Here is a 22,350-nt window from a genome sequence, read left to right as displayed (position 1 = left end):
GGCACCCCTCTTTTCTTCATTTTTTAAAATGAAACTATATTTGTTTGTTTTTTGAGAGAGAGAGAGAGTGAGAGAGCAGGCACTTGCGAGCAGGGGTGGGACTGAAGTAAAGAGAGAATCTTAAGCAGGAGCCTGACTTGGGGCTTGATCTCACCACCAGTGAGATCATGACCTGAGCCAAAATCAAGAGTTAGATGCTTAACCAATTGAGCCACCCACTTGCCATGCCATTTTCTTTAATCTCCTCAAACTGACTCTGCCTCTCTTCATCTCTTTTAAGGGACAAGTCATACCTTTAAGCTTTGGGTACCATGATGGGTGAAAAAAATGTTCCTCTCCTACAGCTCCCCACTACCTTCTGGGGGGGTATGTTCCTCTTCTTGGGTGTGGGTTTGCAACTTTTGAGATGAACTCAGGAGCCACCTTAATTTTTCTGTATATTAAGTGAAGAAAGATTTTTGAGGGTAGGAGTGAGGTGGGAGGATTCAGTGTGAAGGACACAGGAGATGATGAGGTTGGGTGCTATGGGAGAAAAAGTTTTGGAATGACTCTTCTTTGGTGACAGAGAAGGGAGAGGGGAATTTGGACAATGTGGGAGAAGGGGATAATGAAGAGGAGAATGATAGCAACTGTTATTTATCCAGTAATTAATTTTTGTCAGGCATCATGCATAACCCTTTTTGCTCATTATTCAATCCAATCCTCCAACAATGTCATAGGTCACGTTTTATTATTATCCTTTTGCTGCTAGGGAAACTGAGGCTCAAAAAGCTTAGAGGAATTGCCCGAAGTAACATGACTAGGAAGCTCTGAGCCAGAATTTAAGGGTAAGTTCTGTCTGACTTCAAAGTCCAAATTCTTAATGACAAAAAAAAAAAATATATTGACTTGCCAAAAAAATTTATGTCTGGGCCTTCAGAAAGGCACAGGGTTGAGTTTTCAGGTAACTGGATTAATTACCTAGGAGGCTGAGTGACCCTGTTCTTCATTTTGTGGGAGAGTAGGTGGCACCGATGTGGTCACTAAGCAAGTGACTGGTCCACCATTTGCATATACTGGCTGGCTGGCTGCCGCTCAGAGTCTGGACCTTTTATCCAACTTTCCAGGATCTGGTCAGCCTGGCACTCTTCATTCCTATGGGATAAAGCAAACCAAGGGGTAGGGGAATAGGAGACAGGGACTTAGAACTACCCAGTTTCTTTCATACACATCAGCATTTTGAAGATTTCTAATCAATAAATAATCCATTTTAACAATACTTCCCAAAAGAAAGCATTTTATGGTCTAATTTAAGCTTCTTATATTATTGTTTAAAACCATTTTCTTTGTTTTAGGATAACCATGTATGTCAAAATCACACAATTTCAGGGGGAAAGACCATAGAATATCACAGCTAGAAGGGATCCCTCCTTCACTGCATGGATGATGCATAGTCCCATAGAAGGTCCTAGGATGGCTTTAGAGATCTGTATTTAAAAGTCCTTGCCCTGCTACTTACTAATGGTGTGCCCTTGGGCCAGAAACAGGATCAACTCCTTCCTCTCCAAAACAATGCCTACCTGGCTGATGCAGTGGGGACTGAATGATGTACTCTATGCAAAGTGCCCAGAAAAGGCCCTGTAAGGAGTAGGTGATCAACAAATGGTAATGCCCTCCCTTGGGCAATATCTTCCAGATGTTCAGAGCAGAACTAGGACTAGAACCTTCTTTTCTGATTCTCATGCGTGTGTGAGTGTGCACACGCACGCCACGGAGCATTGGTGATGTTTGCTTCCATGAAGAACATGGTTTAGTCACCTTGTAATTAGCTGGGACTTTATAGTTTTCAAAGCACTCACTTAGATGATATTGTTCACTCCGTGCAACAACATGGAAAAATTACACAGGAGTGGTATTGCTAGGCCCACTTTGCCCATCAGGGACGGGAGGCTGAGAAAACGTGGTTTCCTTCAGTCCCATGGCTAGCCAGGGGCAGAACTAGACCACCACCCAGATCTTGTGGCTCCTTATCCGTGGCTCTTTGTACTAGCACACAATACCTTCTCACCTAAACACCAAACAGTTTCACCAAAGAGATAAGGAATAGTGGGGAAAAAAATACACGGTGGGGGTCATAAATGACATAAGTCACCCACAGTCCTGATTAGATAGTGAGGGAAAAATTGGACTTTGATATGATTGAGCAAAAGGCAGAGAGAAAACACTGACAAGGCAGTAAACAACTCTCCAGGAGGGAATATGGGACAACAGGGGCTTGTGGTCACTGCTGACCACAGTGTAACTCTTTCCTGTCAGAGAACTACTGGACACTCTAATTCTGAAATTCTGCAGCCCCATTCTTTCTAACTGCTTCTGCCTCTGCAGCGTCCTAACTGCACATAGGAGTTTCCTCAGACAAGGCAAACCTCATTCTTTATCACATTCTGGCTTTAGTTGTCTCTAGTCTCAAGGGGATGGTATTTCTAAGACCTAGAATTTAGATCATCTTTTTTTTTTTTAATTTTTTAAATGTTTATTTATTTTTGAGAGAGAGAGAGACAGAGCGTGAGCAGGGGAGGGGCAGAGAGAGAGGGAGACGCAGAATCCAAAGCAGGTTCCAGGCTCTGAGCTGTCAGCACAGAGCCCAATACAGGGTTTGAACTCATGAACCACGAGATCATGACCTGAGCTGAAGTCAGACGTTTAACTGACTGAGCCACCCAGGCGCCCCTTGAATTTAGATAATCTTAAATTATCACTGTCTTTCTGCACATAGATCTTGTAGTCTGACGTGCTGAATCAGATGGTATGGAGGCTAACCTGGCCATGTAGCAATCCAGAATATCTAGACTTTTCTTTCATGTCTCTTCATGGAGTCTTCACTGAACACTGCAATCACAGCCACCACGACCACCACCACAATCTCTTGTACTTTCAAATGCATTCTCTTATTTGGTTTGATTTTATTTGATCCTGACCTCAACTCTCTCTTCCCACTTCTTAGAGGTTTCTTGACAACAGGCCAGTCTTAATCATCTTGTGTTCTCTACAAAAGTGTACTCTCTGCAAAATGCCTCTGTAGCTAACAAAATGCCTTATATGTACAACCTTATATGTAAAAATGCCGTGAGCTATGTTGAAATAACACTAGCTCTATCTCTGTGACCAAAATAAGGGCCACTGCTTTCAGGGCCCTGAAACCATCCCAACCACTAAAGCAGATTGCAAGATAGTAAGGAAATGTCTGTACCACAGATTAGAAATGATATTTTAAAAGGCCATATTGACCCAATCGTGGATCTTCCTTCCATTGTGTAGATGTGGCCCCTTTTTAGGAAAGTTCTTCCTCTGTAGTACTAATCCTATAATGTTTATTATTTATTTTTGAGAGAGAGAGAGAGAGAGAGTGCAAGTAGGGGAGGGACAAAGAGAGAGGGAGACAAAGAATCCAAAGCAGGCTCCAGGCTCTGAGCTATCAGCACAGAGCCTGATGCGAGGCTTGAACTCATGAACCATGAGATCATGATCTGAGCCAAAGTCGGTCGCTTAACTGACTGAGCCACCCAGGCGCCCTTATAATATTACTAACCCTATATTGAGTGTAACTATGATATATAGGAGATTAACTTGCATGTGTAAGTTTGTGGACTCAGACTTCATAGTGCTCATGAAAACATTGAACTCATGGCCTGTCAGTTGACCTACGTAGATATCATATTCAAATCCAAAGTATCTAGAGTAGGGCGGGGAGTGGAGAATAAACATGGCAGTTGTTGGAGGTACTCTTCTGTTAGAAGAGTCTGGAACTGGGGACTTCTAAACCAGAGTTATATATTCAGATCAAGTCATTTAATAAAAATTTACTGTGTGCTAAACGCCTCATCATATGTCATTTCATTCCTGCTTCATAATCCGTTTCGGATGGAGGCATCGCTAGCCCATTTTACAAATGGCAAAACTGAGCATCAAAGAGATTGAAGGATTCCCCAGTGTTTCATAGTGCCCAAGTCCCATGTTCTTTCTGCATATTGTGGCACCTCAGTTTTGAACATTTTACTAAGTTAAGAGACTTACAAAAAGAACCAAAACCCTGCTAGCAGTCTGTGTTGCTCAGGAGTTGCTGTTTCTCTATTTTCCGGTAAGCCTTATCCTTGCTTTCCTGAACTTTGAGTTTCAGTTGCACATCAAACTGTGGAGGCGGCCAAATGCTGGTGGCACCACTAGGGTTGAGCATGGTAGTGATCCTCTGACACGCCTGGCCAGGCTGCTGTCCACGTGAAATGATGCCCAGCAAGTGCAGGGCCACCCAGGTCTGCCTACGCAAGGCATTCTTCCCTGATGAATGCAGGTTAATGTCCAAGGTTATAAACTGCTGGGAGGCGGGGAGGGGAAGGACTAATCTATGCGGTCTGTGGTCGCCAAAAGGTAAGCAGCTCTGCTTTAGACCACTGGCTTGGAGGAGGCAGCGTCCCCGTGTACCTGTCCTGTGACTCTGGGCAAGTTCCTCGCTCTCTCTGAACCAGAGTTTCCTTATCCAGAAAACAGGAGTAATAAACCCTTCCACAGAGGGGTGCTGCGATTGCAAATCGTGTATAGGGAGAACCAGATGCATCATAACACCTCTAAACACAGCTATTACTATTGTTATTGCTGCCACTGTTCTAGCAAGAAGAACTCGTGCTGGGAGCGTAAGTAAAATGATTTCTACCATGCATCTCTCAGTGGGTGGCACGATTTAGTCACACTTCTGACACTCCAGCCCTGAACGCCAATGGCTGTCACTAATCCTACTCTGCACTCTTTCATCACTGTCCACCTTCTCTTCCTCCATTCTCCTTTGACACAAAGCAAATCTGATGAAACTCACATGTCCCCAGAGCAGATCATCGTGGTCTGATGAATCAAGCACCAGGGGCTTGAAGGAGCACCAGGCAGACACGGGGAAACCAGAAAGCGTGCCTTCAGGTGGCAAGTGGAGTCAGGAACACCAGGGGCACCTGGGTGGCTCAGTCGATTAAGCTTCCGACTGGATTTCAGCTCAGGTCACGATCTCACGATTCAGGAGTTTGAGCCCCACGTCGGGCTCTGTGCTGATAGCTCAGAGCCTGGAGCCTGCTTCCAATTCTGTGTCTCCCTTTCTCTCCGTTCCTCCCCTGCTCATGTTCTGTCTCTGTCTCTCAAAGATAAATAAATGTTTAAAAAAAAAAAAAAAAAGAATGCCAATGGTCTGTACTTGGCCTAGCCCCCTGTGATCCTTAGGACAGGCCTTGCTTGGCCAAAACTTCCCTAGGCAAATGAGCTTCAATTTTGTGTTTCAAACATTTCAATTTCCTTTCACAATCACATTCAATGTCTAACACTCCCCCATTTTTAGAAGCTGTCTGAGCATAGACTTTGATGTTAAGACAGCTTAGTTCTTTGCTTCTTTTTCTTTCATTTCGTTGACGGTTCATTCATTAGAGTGTTACACTCTATACCACTGGGCACTTGGTTTTTAGGGTCTTTTTCCTCCCATTTTATGAGTTATTCCAAAGGAATAGGTTCCTGAAAATTTTATACTTTCCTGTGATCGTGGCCACTCCATTATTTTTAGATTTCCACATAACTCTTATTTGCCACATTCATTATTTGCCTGAGGAAGCAGACACTATTTTTATTTGCCTTCTCTTGAATTAGGTTTTGGTTTAGTGATCAGGAAAAAAAAAGAACCCTGTAGAATGCACCCACACCCACACAGTGTATATCTAGGAAAACTGATGGCTTATACCAATCACTCTGGGTTTTATTCTAGTTTTTAGCAAAGTTAAAGACAAACGTGTAAAGTGTAAGAGAGAATGGGAATGGGGTAAATACAGTGTGTTCTGGTATTAAAAACATCATGGGGCCCAGCTTGGTTCTTGGGGAATAGGAAGGATCTTTCATGCCTAATGTGTGCAAGGACTTTGCAAACTCATTTAATGCTCTCGTGAAGTTGAGATCCCATTTTACAGAGGAGGATATTAAGGCCTGCAGAAATGAAAAGAAACAAACCGACATAAAGCCTTGGCCAAAGTCATGTGTTTAGTAAGTGCTATAGCAAGAGTGACATTCTTCCCAGTTTCTCTGGGTGGCTCTAGAGCTCTGTAATTTACTAGCTCTGTGACTTAAGGGAATCCCCTAATCCTCTGGGCCTCAGTTTCCTCACTTGAAAAATGATGTCTAGGTTAAGAACTACATGGTCTCCAGATATCCACTGTAGCTTTAACATTCTGTGAGTCCAGTGAGTGTGTGAGCGTGATCAGGATTGGCTGGTTATGAGCCAACCAGGTATCGGATAAACACCTCCCTATCAGGCCAAGGTGGGTAGGGGAGGGTGAAAGTTAAAAAAAAAAAACCCACAACAAACAAACTTTGACAAGACCTCTATAAAAACTGTGTGTTCCCAAAGGTTCGTCCTATTTGGCGGCTGCTGCCTCGTCCACAGCTTCTGATACCTAAGAGGACTCTCCCCCACAAACTGTAAGTAAAAGAACTTCCTTTGTCTGCCTGGACGGCACCTGGGAGTAAGGGGTTAACAATGGCACTACACAGGTAGAGGAGAAAGTCTGTTTGCTTTTGTTTTCAGGAGAAACTTGATGGTGGCTGAAAATGTGATGTTTTTACTGAAATGATTTTCCTCCCTAAGCGTGAATGCTCATCCACACCTTTGCTGACTCTTTGGAGGCAAAATGCTCAGGATGGATGTCAGCTCCCAGTGTGACCTGCATGAAAGCTCTTCTGTCTTTGGCCTAGGAGAAACAGCTTGAATGCACTTATTTGGTTAGGTGCCAATCATGTTTTGAGGTTCCTGCTCATTTCTATTCTCCCCATGACAACTGCTTAATTCAATGATTTGTTTACATATCTATTGCCTGATGTCATTTTCTTCATTCTCTTCCTATTCCTACTAGTGCTGGTGCTGAAGCTCCTTTGTCACATAAATGAGCTCCTGGTGTATGTTGCTTGTTACCCTTGCCTTCACCCACTGCTCAAATGAGAAAATGGAACAGGCTGGGAATTGTCACAGAGCACCATCATCATTTGTTTATGAATTGTCAAATTTCCACTTGTTTGATGCTTTCTGTAACATTTCCTACTTTGAAGATCCTACAGTTTAAGTTATTTGGAATAACTCAGAAGCTGCTGACGTACTTTAGGATATTTGTTCCACTGCCTGAAAAATAGATGTGTTATGAGGATATGCTGCCTTTATGCACAAGGGAGGGGCAGAGAGAGAGAGGGAGGGAGAGGATCCCAATCAGGCTCTGCCCCTTTGAGCGAGTGTAGAGCCCGACAGGGGGCTTGATCCCATGAACTGTGAGATCGTGACCTGAGCCAAAATCCAGAGTGGGACTGAGCCACCCAGGCACCCCAGGAGATGCTGCCTTTTAAAATAAACTTCTTTCTAGTTACCTAGGGCTCCGTTAGCCAATTGGGATCCAGTAGGGGCTTGGGCTCTGCTGCCATTAATCTAAGGCACATCTGGGGACCACCCCAGACCTACGCTAAAGCCTGAGGTGCTGGATGGAGACCAAGAAGTGCCTTTGACCTAGGTGCCAGTTTAGAAGAAAGAGCAACACTCAGCTCTCTTTCTGAGCTACCTCATGTGTGTTCAAAGCATCAGGGATCAAGCTGTCATAGGGCATCTCACTGCGCTTGTCACTGTGACATGGGTGTGGGTAGGTGGGTAATGAAGCTGTGGGCATCTTCACCCATCTATATGTAAAATCTTGCTCGCAGTGCCTGGAGGTCATAGGCTTTCAATGTATTAGCTCCTCATGTCTTCTTGAAAGCCCATCTGCTTTGCACATGGAGAAGCGAATGGACTCTTTACTCCCTTATATTTCTCTAGGAGTTAAATATTCATTTTTACAAATCATTATCTTTTCACAGAACCTCTTCAAGGAAAGCAGAAAGAACTATAGATTTCATCTGCTATTTTTCTAAAAAAGGATTGGAAAAAGGATTCCAAGTCAGAAGCCAGTAGGATGTGGTTTATAATCCCAGGGCATCACAATTTAGGAGGGGCATCAGACATATTCTTTCTGAGGTTCAGATTCCCCATCTTTAAAGTTGGCAGGGTTGACATCTCTGAGGTCACTTGCACTTCTGTTTTTCTGTGATTACCTTCTATTCTCATATTTCCATACAAACTTCTCCCAGATTTGTATATGTATCACCTGTTAATATATTACGTATAATAAATAATGTAATATATAAACCTATTCATTGAGAAGTCAAATATTACAAAAAATTTATAAAGTAAAACGTGAGGGTCACTCCATCCCATTTCAGTCCCCACAAGTAACTCCAGGGTGGTTACTCTCTGCTTACATAGATGCACAAACAGTATGTGTTATACCAGTAAAAAACTTTTTTTTTAGGTTTATTTATTTATTTTTAGAGACACAGAGACGGCATGGACAGGGGAGAGGCAGAGAGAGAAAGAGAATCCCAAGCTCCATGCCGTCAGTGCAGAGCCTGATGCAGAGCTTGAACTCACGAAATTGCAAGATCACGACCTGACACAAAACTGAGAGTCGGATGTTTAACCGACTGAGCCACCCAGGCGCCCCAAACCATTTTTTTTAACTAAAAAAGAATGATACTAAATATTACATACTTCCTTGAAACTTGCTTCCTCCCCCCACCCCCCATTGTAATAATACAATGTGAACAACTTCCCATCACACTTTAAAAACAAATTGGCTTGAGACCTCAGTGAGCAGAGGCTGGGGAGCACAGAAATCACTCTCCACAGTCACCCACTCCTGGCTATCTTCCTGTCTCCAGGGATGAACATTGGTCTGTGACCCTGTTTTATGATTAACAGAGGGGCAACATTTGTGCTGATGTGATACAGACCTTTAATCTCTCTGTAGAAGTTTAACTTCCCATAAGCAGTATTGGTTCAATTTGACCTTTTCTCTGTTTTTTTTTTTCTGGTTGAATCAGCACACTCAGACTAAAAAAATAACTTGGTAGTATATAGAAACATGGGATCTTGGGTAATTATTTTTTTTAACATTTATAAAGAGATATATAGTAATATCCAACATTTTCATAATGCATTATAAAACATCTTCCAATTTATCATGCAATTAATTCGACAAACATATTTGGAGCAACTACAATGAGTATGGGTGCTCACAAGTTACATTAGACCTGGCAATGAGACAACCAGAGCAGATACTAGCACCATTTATTCCATAGTAAACTAAGACTCAGAGAGGTTACTGACTTGCTCAAGGTCCCAGTGAGGAGGAAGCAGAGCCAGTGTCTGAATCCAGGTCTGTCTGATCTAGGATCAAAACCCTGTGTGAATATATGAGATGTTTATAAATCGACAAGCTCTATAGTGTAAGGCTGATGAACCACAGCCCAAGGATTTTGGGTCCTCTGGGGGTGTCATCAACAAGTACTCTGGGGGTGTTATTGGGGACATTAGAGTCACCCAAAGGCTGATTCCTTTCACCAGGCTCACTCTTTCCTTGAAAGAGGGGAGTACTGCCCCTTATCCTAACTTTGTGCCTTATTAGTTACATGTCCTTGGACAAATAATTAAACTTTCTTATATTCTTTCCTTATCTATTATATAATGTGTGTGTGGGGAGGGGAGAAGCCCAGCTGCCTTCTGAGGGTATAATGAGGAATAAATTATATAGTGCATGTAAAGCAATTAGCAGAGTACTTGGCAATAAATGGTCATTTGCTATTATTGGGTGATGTTTTCCTTTTGTTTCATCAGAGAAACATCTTTATTTCTTATTTGTTAATTCCTTTATGCAATTACCTGAACTGAGAGAGAAAATTTGCACTTTGGTCTGAAGGTCACCAATTTCAGGTTGGGTTTTATCCACATAAAGAACTAGTGGCCAGATTTAAAGTTAGTAATCCCCGAATACAATTTTAGGAACTAATATATAAATGAGGGGAAACCTATCTTCAGGTGGCTGGGATGGGAGGGGTCTCAGAAGATCATCTTCTCTAGAGATCATTGCCCATTAGTCTATCCTGTCTGTCCCCAGTGACAGTGCTGTGGTTCCACTTTTTGGGGTTAATGCGAGAACCCCTGTTGAAGTGAGAGTGGCATCAATGACACCCTCTTGTGAATTAGTTCAGTAGCCATCCACTTATTATATCAACCCTGCCTTGAAGGGATGCAGAAAATATGAAGAAATTGATTTGCCATGCGGGGCAGCCCTGGGTGGGGAGCTCTGCCTCATCCTAGCTGAGACCATGGGCAAGTCTGTTAACTTCTCTGGGTATTAACTTGCTGGTTAACTAATGAAGATAATAGCTGCCTTGGTTACCCCATTGCTGAGTGGATTAAATGAGAACTGAGATGTCCCTGTGCTTGCAGGAAGTAGAAAGCAGGCATGGGGCATCTACCCTATGGATGAGTGTTTGAGAGGGAGAAGACCAGGGAAAGGAGGAGGTCATAGGATTGAATAGGACACCATTCAAGATAATCCTTACCACCATTTTTTTTTTCTTTGATAGTCCAACACCTGCAAAATTAATCTTTCTAACATCCAGATGAGAGTGCTGGGAGCTTGAATTTTTGACTAGCCCAAGGTGTCAGCCAAACAGAGGCAAGATTCTTTTCAGAGGGCCACTGCCGAGGAGGGTGCTTGCATAGGGGATCTTCAAACCAGAGTCTCTCTTTGCTAGAGCAGTGAAGCTGAGAGGGATTGGAGCAGGGATCACTGTATGACTTTGGCATACAGAATGATCCTAGAGTCCATGGGAGCCTCCAGTTCAGAGCCACTTAGGGAAAATCCTCCCCTTATATCCCAAATGGTGTCATACGTGGTTGAATATAAGAAAAAAGAGGGGCGCCTGGGTGGCGCAGTCGGTTAAGCGTCCGACTTCAGCCAGGTCACGATCTCCCGGTCCGTGAGTTCGAGCCCCGCGTCAGGCTCTGGGCTGATGGCTCAGAGCCTGGAGCCTGTTTCCATTTCTGTGTCTCCCTCTCTCTCTGCCCCTCACCCATTCATGCTCTGTCTCTCTCTGTCCCAAAAATAAATAAACGTTGAAAAATAAAAAAAAAAAAAAAAGAAAAAAGAGCCTTGCACACCATACTCTATGTCCCAAAGCCGAAGGGAGGTTAACTGCAAGGCCAAATGGCAGTTCCTTCTCTCAAGCTTGCTACCCAAAGAATAATCCAGGCTAACAGAATAAAATGGGAGATGGCCATCGAGGCTAAAAGCCTCACTGTCCTGGCTTCAAGTCATCCAGAGCACCCAAAGGCACCAGCGATCCACGGAGGGATAGTCAATGACCGCAGTGCCATCCATTTGTCAGATTTGAGTGGGTCACTAGTTAGCTGGTTCAGTCTCAGAATCAGTGAACCCAAAGGTCTCCTGGAAGACATTCTATTTAGGATGACCATGAAATTTGGCATCCCACCTTCCTCCATTATGGCTAATTGCAACTACTTAAGCTAGAGGGGGAAAAACCCAGACCTCATTTGTTTATCCATTATGGACATGGTTCAGAAATAGAGGGGCCCACAGGGCTTGGTAGCATACATTGGCTGTCTTGGTCATGAACCTGTCTGATCCACCTGCAGTTCTGTTCAGGACACTCCCACACTCTTTTACAGACCTGTCACCATGGCCCACCGATTTCCAGCCCTCACCTCAGAACAGAAGAAGGAGCTCTCAGAAATCGCCCAGCGCATTGTTGCCAATGGGAAGGGGATCCTGGCTGCAGATGAGTCCGTAGGTGAGTGCAAGTAACATCATACAAGTGTATTCTTATTTCTACAACTTAGCAAAGGCAATCAACAATCATATTCTTTCCTCTCGGAGGAATAAAGGTACACAGCAGTGGGAGCAGAAGACCCAGTAAACATAGACATTTTGAGTCCTGTAGTTCCAGTGGGTAGATTTCTGAAAAACAAAGGAAGAGGCTCAAGCCCTCCATTTTAAGGCCCCCTTGCCAGCAATCATTTGGGTTTTTTTTTTTAATGTTTTATTTATTTTTGAGAGAAAGAGTCAGAGAGACAGAGTAGGAGCAGGGGAGGGGTGGAGAGAGAGGGGGACACAGAATCTGAAGCAGGCTCCAGGCTCTGAGCTGTCAGCACAGAGCCCAGTGTGGGGCTCAAACTCTTGAACCACGAGGTCATGACCTGAGCAGAAGTTGGATGCTTAACTGACTGAGCCACTCAGGTGCCCTGCCAGGGATCTTTTGAATATAGACTATAGCAAGGCCAGGAACTCAGTAATAAGAATGAGGTCAGATACACAGACCTCTGCTGCTGAGAAGTCAGTGTAAAGTCAGCTAAGGAAGGTCAGGGAAGGCAGGGAAGTGTCCATATCTGGAACAGGGAAGGGCTTGTGGCTGAGAGAAGCCCAGGATGGCACAAGGGAGGGTTGCGGCTGGCCTCTATGGCCCACCATAAAATGATAGAAGCTAAAGGAGTCAAGAGCCTGCCCCCATCCCTCCTTCTACTGTATCGTCTAGTCAGATTGAGGGCTGTACCTGGGGGTGGGCGGTGGGAGTGGCTAGAGAGGTCTGAGGGCCTTACAAACCCACTTGAACCCAATGGTGGCTTCCACCCACCTGGACCCTGACATGTCCATTCCATGCACTTCCTAACCAGCATCCTGACAGCAGCCCAGGTCTTTCTTGAGGGAGTCAAAAAGGAGACAGTTTTGAAGATCTGAATAAAACAGAGTCTTGCCGTCCTGCTGAGGGTCGCTGAGCTAGAGTGGAGGAGGCCAGCAGTAAAGCCCTGGCTTGCCCCTCCAGCTGCGTTTGGCCCGCCCACCTTATAGGCACCATGGGAAACCGCCTGCAGAGGATCAAGGTGGAGAACACTGAGGAAAACCGCCGGCAGTTCCGGGAAATCCTCTTTACCGTAGACAACTCCATCAACCAGAGCATCGGGGGCGTGATCCTTTTCCATGAGACCCTCTACCAGAAGGACAGTCAGGGGAAGCTGTTCAGAAACATCCTCAAGGAAAAGGGGATTGTGGTGGGAATCAAGGTAAATACTTCCATTTCCACCTCCCTTCTGCCTCATCCCAGCCCAACTCTCAGCACAGTCACTGGGCCAACACTCTGGACACCCTCATCATCCAACTGTCATTCGTACTCCTTTCCAGCATCATCCTCCCCCTGAGGACCAGATCCTCTTCTAGACTTTTCTGCCAGTGCCTTCTTCTTCCAGCCAAGTTTTCTATAAGGTACTTTATCTCCTGGTGTCTCAGTTTCTCCATTTCTAAAATGGGAATAGTAGGGCGTACCTCATAAGGCACTTATAAGAATGAGGAGTTTATAAAACAGTTCCTGTCATATAATTATTATTTATTTCAGGATCACTATTATTATTGAAGCATTTACCATTCAGTTATAACTCTGTTATCTCAAACCACATGAGCTCAGGATTGAAAACTAGTATCAGTTGAGTGCTTACAACTCCAAGTGCTCCTTTAATCTTCCTCATAACCTCTGGAGGTCAGTTTAGTTATTATCCTAATTTTAGAGATGAGGCAAGAAAATGGAATTACAAGGCATAGCTGTAAGTTGCCCACAGCAAGGCAAAACTGGAGCCTTCAAACCCAGGCTGTCTACCTCTCTGGCTCATGACCTCAGATTCTGGTATGCTGAGAGTAGGGGCTGTGTCTTTATTCTTTTGATTTCCTGGAATAATGTAGTGCCTGGTATGTGCAGGTGCTCATGAAATTTCTCGTAGACACATAATTAAAGGGAGCTACTCCTGTATGGCACCTCTACATCCCAGGTACTGTCAGATTACTTCTTATTTACCAAGCTCCCGGTGTTTTCATCTTCTTAGTGTTGACACTCAGACATTGTTCCTTCCAGGTAACTTCCCTTCTGCTGTGGACTGAATTGTGTGTCTCTGCCCCTCCCTCCGTCCTGTTACTAACACACCTTTGGAATTCAACTCCTTGGCTTATGAAAAATGACAACTATTAGTACCAGGGGCTCTGCTTGTGTTTTCCTGGGGCCCATGACATCTGCTAATTGCTTGTTAATTATGTTCACAGTTAGACCAGGGAGGTGCTCCCCTTGCAGGAACCAACAAAGAAACCACCATTCAAGGTAAGGATATCACCCACTGATATGAATCATGCCAATATGTGTTAGAAATGATGGCAAGCAAAGAGGGAAGCAAGGGAAAACAAAATATGAATATCACACTGGTTTTAGAGCCACATACATCTGCTTTTCAATCCCAGCTCCTCTATGTAATAACTGTGTGACCTCAAGCTAGTCATGTAAATGTTCTGAGCCAGTTAAAATGGGATGACAGTGTCTGCTTTGCAGAATAGTTGTGGGAATTAAATTAGATAAGGTACATAAAGTGCTTACCACAGTGCTTTGTGCAGAGAAGATACTCTGTACCTGAGAGTATAAGTTTTAGAGAAAAATCCAGCAGCAGAAGAGAGGAAAGGTCCCAAGTTTTGGAATCAGACTCACCAGGGTTTGACTCCTGGTTCTATCACTTCCCAATTAGACAATTTTGCAAGGTACTTCACTGCCCAAGTAGATAAGTATGAACCACAGCTTTGGGTTAGCTAAGCGGAATTTGAATTCCTGTTCTGTCACTTGTTAGCTATGCAAACTTGGTAAAGCCACTTAACCTCTTGTAGCCTGGGTTTTCACATCTGTAAAACTACTATAATATTAACTATTAGAATTCTTAGGGTAATTAGATGAAGTATGCAAAATTCCTAGAATCATGCCTGGAACATAGTAAATACTAAACAAATATTAGTTCCCTCTATTCTTACAAAGTATAAAGCCCCAGATCTTTGGGCTCAGTATCGGGATTGATATTTATTTGCCTGGATGTTTTCAGTCCTTAAGCTCCACCAACTGAAAGGTAAGGCAAGGAAGAACTTCCTCACTTCATCAGTGCCCCATGGATCAGGGATAAGGGTGCAAAGAAGCCTTTTTCTCTTTTGTGACTTGCAGGGCTCGATGGCCTTTCTGAGCGCTGTGCCCAGTACAAGAAAGATGGTGCTGACTTTGGGAAATGGCGTGCTGTGCTAAGGATTGACAACCAGTGTCCATCCAACCTTGCCATCCAGGAAAATGCCAATGCCCTGGCCCGCTACGCCAGCATCTGTCAGCAGGTGCTCAGCCTTCCCCTTGAGCTAAAACAACAGTAGGAAAGAGCCTTCTTCAGAGCTTCTCTTTCCAATTTTACTATAAGTACATGAACCTTATCTCACCCCTGTATCCTGGTGGCATTTTGTACCACTTTTGCTATAGCTAGGTATGGTAGGGTAAGATTTGCTTCCACAAGTTAGCTATGAACCCAAAGGCTGATGCCATCAAAAGCTGCCCTCTGCCAAAGCTCTATAAGCTGAGTCTTATGAGTGATCCAGCCCCTAGGGCCAGGGCACTTGCTTGCCTATGCTCCGTCACATCTAAAACATGATCCTCTGAGATCCCTAGCTCAAGAGTGACAGCTCTGATTTAGCCCCAATCCAAGTAGTATCTTGGAGGATGGTGACCTGACACTAGTTTCCAACATACGTTGAAGTGTCCTGGGATCCCAGTTAACGTCTCATTTGCTTGTGTGGGTGTTGTGTTATGTTGGAGTTACCAACGTTCTCAGAACTATAAACAGTGCTTAATTCCTTAATTAACCCACACAAGGGGGATCTTTCTTAGTGATCTTGACTGCACTAAATGGGTGACAACTAGGTTCTGAGGTAGCTAGAATAATCTCTAGCATGATCTGTATCTATAGAAACTATGGGTTTTTATTTTTTTTATTCACTCCCAGGAGAACTTTTTTTTTTTTTTAAACCTCACTGTGCTTTTTTGGCCAAGCTACAAATGCTCTTTAGAAATCCCATTAAATTTCTTTTCACTGCCTTTAAGTCAGTGAATGGTATTTCTCTATAAGGGCCCCATTTTATACCAATTGCAACTGTCAAACATCTTTTTTTAAGTTTATTTACTTATTTTGAGAGAGAGAGAGAGAGAGAGAGAGAGACAGTGTGAGTGGGGAAGGGACAGAGAGAGAGGGAGACAGACAATCCCAAGCAGGCTCCTCGCTGCCAGCACAGAGCTTGACTCAGGGCTTGAACTCATGAAACTGTGAGATCATGACCTGAGCTGAAAGCAAGAGCCCAGACGCTTAATCGACTGAGCCAGGTGCCCCAGGCAGCTGTAAAACATCTTCTTAAGGAAAGGATCACAGTGAGCAGAGCTGCTCTTTACCTCTTCCTTTTCCCTTTTTAGAATGGGCTGGTACCCATTGTTGAACCAGAGGTACTTCCTGATGGAGACCATGACATGGAACACTGCCAGTATGTTACTGAGAAGGTAAGTCTTGAACATGAAAGTCCCAATTCCAGTTGAAAAATCTTGGTACTTAACATATATCAGCTGTGATATATGAAATGTTCTTCAGTTGGAATCATTACGTAGCATTGAGAAGGTAAGGAGGTACTTATCAAACCTTTTTTTTTTTTTTTTTTGACACAATGGTATTCTCCATATGGAAAAAGCACAGAATTTTCTGTACTAAGACTTGCATTTCACAATCCACATCCCCAGCTGTGGGACCTTTGGTAAATCCTGTTATCTTTTTGGATCAGTTACATTATATGTAAACAAAGAAATTTAAAAATAAGATGAGTAAATGTGAAATGTAAGAAACAAAACAGATGAACATAGGGAAAGGAAGGAAAAATAAGATTAAAAACAGAGAGGAAGGCAAACCATAAGAGACTTTTAAATACAGAGAACAAACTGAGGGTTGCTGGAGGGGACGTGCGTGGGGATGGGCTAAATGGGTGATGGGCATTAAGGAGGGCAGTTGTTGGGATGAGTACTAGGTGTTGTATGTAAGTGATGAATCACTGGGTTCTACCGTTGAAGTCAATACTAGACTGTATGTTAACTAATTTGAATTTAAATAAATAAAAATTTAAAAACCTGTATATTAAAAAATAAATAGGTAAAAATAAGACTGGCATCACGTGAGAAAAATGTAATTAGAAGGTACTTCATTCATACTTGCAGTGTAACCTGATTTCAGTTTCTCCACTTGCAAAAGTAGGTGGACTGAGATGAAGCTGGTTGGGAAGCTTTGGCCAAGCCTCATACAAGAATACCTTTGGCTCGCATCCCTGCGACATAAAAGTGCCAAGGTCAGGTGACTGTCAGGCTGGCTCTGGGTTTCACCTGTTTGGACCTCTTGTCCTTCAGGTCCTTGCTGCTGTCTATAAGGCCCTGAATGACCATCACGTTTACCTGGAGGGCACCTTGCTGAAGCCCAACATGGTGACCGCTGGACACGCCTGTACCAAGAAGTATATGCCAGAGCAAGTGGCTATGGCCACTGTCACAGCTCTGCACCGTACTGTTCCTGCAGCTGTTCCTGGTAAGGCTTTCCTTCTCCTCTGACTTGAGATCTTAGCTCTCATCCTGTGAAGGAGTTCCACAACCTCTTGTGTTTGTCTAAAAGTCTTCTTTTTTCCAGGAAACAGACCTCTGTATCTCAGAGGCAGCCAGCACTTTCCCTCATACTCCATGATACCACATATCCTGAGTCTGTCCAAATGCACAAAATCCATTTATTTCCTCAATATTTAATCACCCTCCTTATTTATTAAAGCCTTTCTTTTTAGCCCAGTTAACCTCAGCAAAAGCTAACTAATTTTTCCAACCCAGTTCCATGCAAAGAGAGAAAAGATTGAGGCATCACATTTCTTTTAGGCTCATTGCTCGCTTTCTCAAGCCAGGCACATAAACTGGGAATAGTAGAGAGGAATGGCTTCTTTCCTTCCAGGTATCTGCTTTTTGTCTGGTGGCATGAGCGAAGAGGATGCTACTCTCAACCTCAATGCTATCAACCTTTGCCCTCTACCAAAACCCTGGAAACTAAGTTTCTCCTACGGACGGGCCCTGCAGGCTAGTGCACTGGCTGCCTGGGGCGGCAAAGCTGCAAACAAGAAGGCGACCCAGGAGGCTTTCATGAAGCGGGCCCTGGTAAGATGCTACTGCTTCTTAGCTACTTGATCAAGTGGATACTTGGAGCTTTCTTACCTGGGGAAGCATTGCTTTTTTTTCAGGCCATGATGGTATCTCCAGAGAGTGTCTGCTAGATATTTGAAAAGGTGGCATTAGAGCTCAGTAGGAAGGAGAGGGCTAGAGAGAGTTGTGAATTATCCACACTGGGAGCTTAGTTGATGACAGCAGACTGAAGGACAATCTCCACAGAGACACTGGCGAGGGAACATAAGAGGGCCAAGGACTGACCCCAGGCACCTTTCATTTTGGGGAGATGAAGAAGAAAGCCATCATGACAAGCAGCAATAATATGAACCAAGGATCCTGGGAACAAATGGAGACAAGTTTCAAGGGGGTCAGTAGTAACACGCTACAGGGAGATTCAGAATAAAGGCTGAGGGAAAGCGGACATTGGCTTTTAGGAGCATATACAGTGACCCTCAGCTCAACGATTTCAATAGAGAGAGAAGAGGAAAGGTTGTCAGGAAGGAAGGTTGGTGGGAAAAGGCCCAGAAAGGATACCAGGAGAAATAAGGACTAAAACAATTTTATTCAATCAGTAACCATTCCTTTTTGAATACCTAGTATGACCCAAGGGCTGGGGTGAATAAAGGAGATGCAGATACCACCTTCAGGGAGCTTAGGGTTCAGCCAAATAGGGGAGAGCCTGGCATGTTTAAGTGTAAAGCAAAAGGAGCCAGAGGAGAGATTAAAGACAAGGTCAGTGGGGATAATTGAGAGGACAAGGAGTTAGAAGAAACAAGATTGCACGAAACTAAATATTAAATGCAGGTGGCAGAGTCGGTCTTGGAAAGGAGGGAAGAGGCAGCAAAGAAGAAAAAAAAATGGGTTTGGAATCAGGTCTGTAGAGGTGAAGGGATGTAGCAGTTGATTCCAGTTGAGGCCATCTGTTGAGGGTGATAAGGGAATGGAGATTTCAGTCTTAATTAACATTGGGGAAGCTCAGAATAGTTGTTGGAGTAGCCTGGGAGGAGACTGACCAGACATAATGGCCAAGCATCAAGCACGGTATGGCTGAAATGAGAGTAAATTTGTGGTGTGTTAACTTAGATCCTGAAGTTTCCTAATAGCTTAATCATGCAGGAAGATCCAGATCAATCTCAGTGGGAAATGGCAGGATAGCAGAGTAAAAGTTTAATAGGGAGCTAGGACAGTGCTGAACTTGAGCAATAGCCCTAATGTGGCTTGCTGATCACAGAGGAGGCTGGGCAAGGAATCAAGCATAGCCAGAAGTTTGGTGATGAGACATTAAAGAAAGGAAGGCCCCAGAGAAGCTTAGAAAACATCCCACAGGCATAAAAGAGGTGTGAGATTTTAGAGGTAGTTCTTGACTTTGTTAGGATGGAGAGCTGGGTCTGGCTGTGCTGATGTGTGTCTGAGGAGGTGGGGAGATGTAGCTAGTATGATGGAGGGATTGTGAAAGAAAGGGCTGGAAGGGCCATCCACACAAAACAAGGGAAGTTGAGTTCATCATTCAGGATGGTGGTTCTCAAGCTTGAGTATGCATCCGAATCACCTGGAGGGTGTGTGGAAATACAGACTTCTGGGCCCCAGCCACTGAAGTTTCTGATTGAGAAAAACTGGGGTCAAGCCAAAGAATTTTCATTCCTAAAGAAGTGCTTAAGTCCATGCAACATACTTTGAAAATCACTGTAGATGTAGAAATAAGTCCCAGAGAGAGCAAGACTATAGCAACAGTGACTTGAAGACATGATACCATCAAGGGGCATTCAAATATTATTATTGCAGATTTTGTAATTCTGGACTCATCTTAATTGGAATTTATACAAGGAATCAAATGATAGTGTAATTACAACTCCAAAAAATTATATATTCTTGTGGACAAATATAGGTGGAAAATGGAAAATTTTTTTTGAAATATTTTTTTTGAGAGTGTGTGAGTGGGGGAGGGGCAGAGGGAGAGAGGCAGGGAGAGGGGAAAATCCCAAGCAGACTTCACAGTGTCAGTGCAGAGCCCAATTTGGAGCACGAACTCACCAACCATGAGGTCACGACTTGAGCTGAAATCAAGAGTCAGAGGCTCAACCAACTGAGCCCCTCAGACGCCCCTGGAATAATTTCTTTAATTTGCTGTGTTGTACCTCTGGCTATACCTTGCCTGGTCCTTTGGCATAATATCTGGACCATTTCCTAGCAAATGACTTGAACAGCCATTGCAAGCTTCTCCACTGTTCAGATTGAAATGTCCATTCCCTTATCACTATATCAATGAGAAGTTTCTCAACTTTTAGTACTGTTGTTGCAATACTGTTGGTACTAAAAAGAGACCTTCTCAGTAACTGACACAAACCTCAGCCTGCCTGAGAAATGCTCAGAAAGCTGGGATAAAAAAGGAGATAATGTATCATAAAAGGAAAGGAAAGCTATCAGCATCAATATTTAGCAAAATCACTGTAGGGAGAAAAAAAAATCCAAATGCAGGTGGAGCTGGTTTCAAAGGAGAGACAGAGAGAGTCAAGCACAGGGTTGCATTTGCTCTAACCCCATGTCCTCTCTCATGCTTGCTTTTTAGGCTAACTGCCAGGCAGCTAAAGGACAGTATGTTCACTCCGGCTCTTCTGGTGCTGCTTCCACTCAGTCTCTCTTCACAGCCTGCTATTCCTACTAGAACCTGAGGCCAACCAGCCTGCCTCTAGCTCTCCTACATGCCTTGGCTGGAGTGCTGAAAGAGAACAACTGACCTTGGACATTAGACAAAATCAGATTTGAACTACTGGAAACACAGTACCTGTTAAATTCTTAGACTCAATGAAAAAACATCAGTTACTAAAACATAGGTGTGAATATCAAGGATCTGACAAAATTTCACGCAATTTCCTTCCAACGGCTCCAGCTCCCCATGCCCCAGAGTATCTACCTAAGAAAAGAATAGACTTGAAAACAAAACCATTCAAATAACGACATTCAAATATCGCAGAAGCTGAGTGCAGAGAAGTGCATCTCATTAAACAATCTTAGCAGTGATATGTTACGAAGGAGACAACTGCAACCAGCAAAGAAATAAAATGTTCTAGAAGCCTTCGGCCAGTATCAGGTTTTATTTTTTGCTCTTGCTTCCAAAGGGCTCAGTATAGTTCATTACCTTTGACTCTACTAGACATGACTGACATTAATGGTTAGGGTCCTCAACTTGGGCTACTCCTGGGAATAACCTGCCAAAAATTAAAACTCCCAGATGCTCAGCCCACACCACAGCCCAATTAAATCAGAAACTGTGGATGTGGGATCCTCTAAATATCAGGGTTTCTTAACAGCTCCCTTGGTGATTCCAACGTACAGCCAAGTTTCAGAGCTACCACGCTAAATTTCAAGTTTGAGGATATTTTGAAATGAAAGCCCTTCATAATATGAAACAAGCTAAAATGTAAAGTGATTTCAAGCAACACACGGAGTATTATGGGAGAATCAGTGTTGCTGTGATGCCTGCAGGGTTCCTCTTGAAGTGGCCCAGGTTTGGGGATATAGACTATGCACTCCCTCTGCACTCTAAGCATGCTACCTTGTTTTGCAGTAAATGCTATTCACACAATTATACTTTATTGGCTTTAATTTTCAAAATTAACCTACAGAAAAAGCATTATAGACAGCCATAGTTAGAAAAGAGAATTTAACTATTTTAATTTTGTGCAATATAAAAATACTGATTTTGGTGGGAATAAAAGTAATGATTGAACTGATAGAAGCTAGGAAATTAAAGGGAGAGAAGTGAGGGAACATTAATTCACTTAGTGGGAAGTCAAGATATTACTAAAAATTGATGGATTAAGAAATTGTGCTTAAAAAAGAAATAGTCCTCTAAGTCTATTAAAGGAAATGAATAGAAATCACTAAAATATCCATATGTATAATTAAATATAGGAGAAAGTAGTCAACTAAATTTTTTGTCTTGAAGAGTACAAAGATAAATGATATTGCTTGGAGTAGATAAATTAAGAACTAGAGGCATAAGCAAAGTATTTAAGGCAGGAAGACAGAATTAGTCTAAAGGGGCTTTGTTTGAGGAGAGAGACCCGGGAGTAGGGCACACAGAAAATTTTTAACTCATGTGTCTCCACCACACTTGAGTATCTGTTTCTGTATACTTGTATTACTTCTCTAAAGACAGATATATTCATATAAACAATTCAAACCTACCTTAGAGATCATTTGGCCTGAGACTTTCACTTTACAGATGATAAAACCAAGCCTAGAGAAGTGAAATTACTTGCTGATGGTCACACATATGGGGGTTTAGGATAGAGCTGAGAGATTAGAATCCAGGTCTCTTTCTCTTATAATGGACACATGGCCAGGAAGGAAGGT

General features: G+C 43.3%; 1 protein-coding gene and 1 long non-coding RNA gene across 2 annotated transcripts; one reads left to right on the top strand and one right to left on the bottom strand.

The window, feature by feature from the left end:
- Positions 1 to 883: 883 nt before the first annotated feature.
- LOC122475261 lies at positions 884 to 5,065 on the bottom strand. The gene is made up of 2 exons (XR_006295130.1): positions 4,847 to 5,065; positions 884 to 1,134 (listed from the first exon to the last, which is right to left on the bottom strand). It is a non-coding gene; the product is annotated as an uncharacterized LOC122475261 (long non-coding RNA).
- Positions 5,066 to 6,387: 1,322 nt separating this feature from the next.
- Positions 6,388 to 21,069, top strand: ALDOB (aldolase, fructose-bisphosphate B). Its single transcript, XM_043567056.1, has 9 exons — positions 6,388 to 6,477; positions 11,606 to 11,727; positions 12,783 to 12,994; positions 14,019 to 14,073; positions 14,950 to 15,110; positions 16,231 to 16,314; positions 17,203 to 17,377; positions 17,786 to 17,985; positions 20,561 to 21,069. Exons 2-9 carry the CDS (start codon positions 11,616 to 11,618, stop codon positions 20,654 to 20,656), a joined length of 1,095 nt encoding a protein of 364 aa, XP_043422991.1. The 5' UTR covers positions 6,388 to 6,477; positions 11,606 to 11,615; the 3' UTR covers positions 20,657 to 21,069.
- The last annotated feature ends 1,281 nt before the right edge of the window (positions 21,070 to 22,350 follow it).

The sequence above is a fragment of the Prionailurus bengalensis genome, chromosome D4 (genome assembly GCF_016509475.1).
Source record: "Prionailurus bengalensis isolate Pbe53 chromosome D4, Fcat_Pben_1.1_paternal_pri, whole genome shotgun sequence".
Lineage (NCBI taxonomy): Eukaryota > Metazoa > Chordata > Mammalia > Carnivora > Felidae > Prionailurus > Prionailurus bengalensis.
Note: the sequence above shows the minus strand (reverse complement) of the source record. Positions and strands in the feature narration are given on the sequence as shown.

What these genes read in the sequence shown, in the direction of transcription:
- ALDOB (XM_043567056.1), top strand. Translation starts at nt 11,616, where the DNA reads ATGGCCCACCGATTTCCAGCCCTCACCTCAGAACAGAAGAAGGAGCTC. An exon ending in GGATTGTGGTGGGAATCAAG is followed by an intron (nt 12,995 to 14,018) that starts GTAAATACTTCC and finishes TTATGTTCACAG; the next exon opens with TTAGACCAGGGAGGTGCTCC. An exon ending in TGTTCCTGCAGCTGTTCCTG is followed by an intron (nt 17,378 to 17,785) that starts GTAAGGCTTTCC and finishes CTTTCCTTCCAG; the next exon opens with GTATCTGCTTTTTGTCTGGT.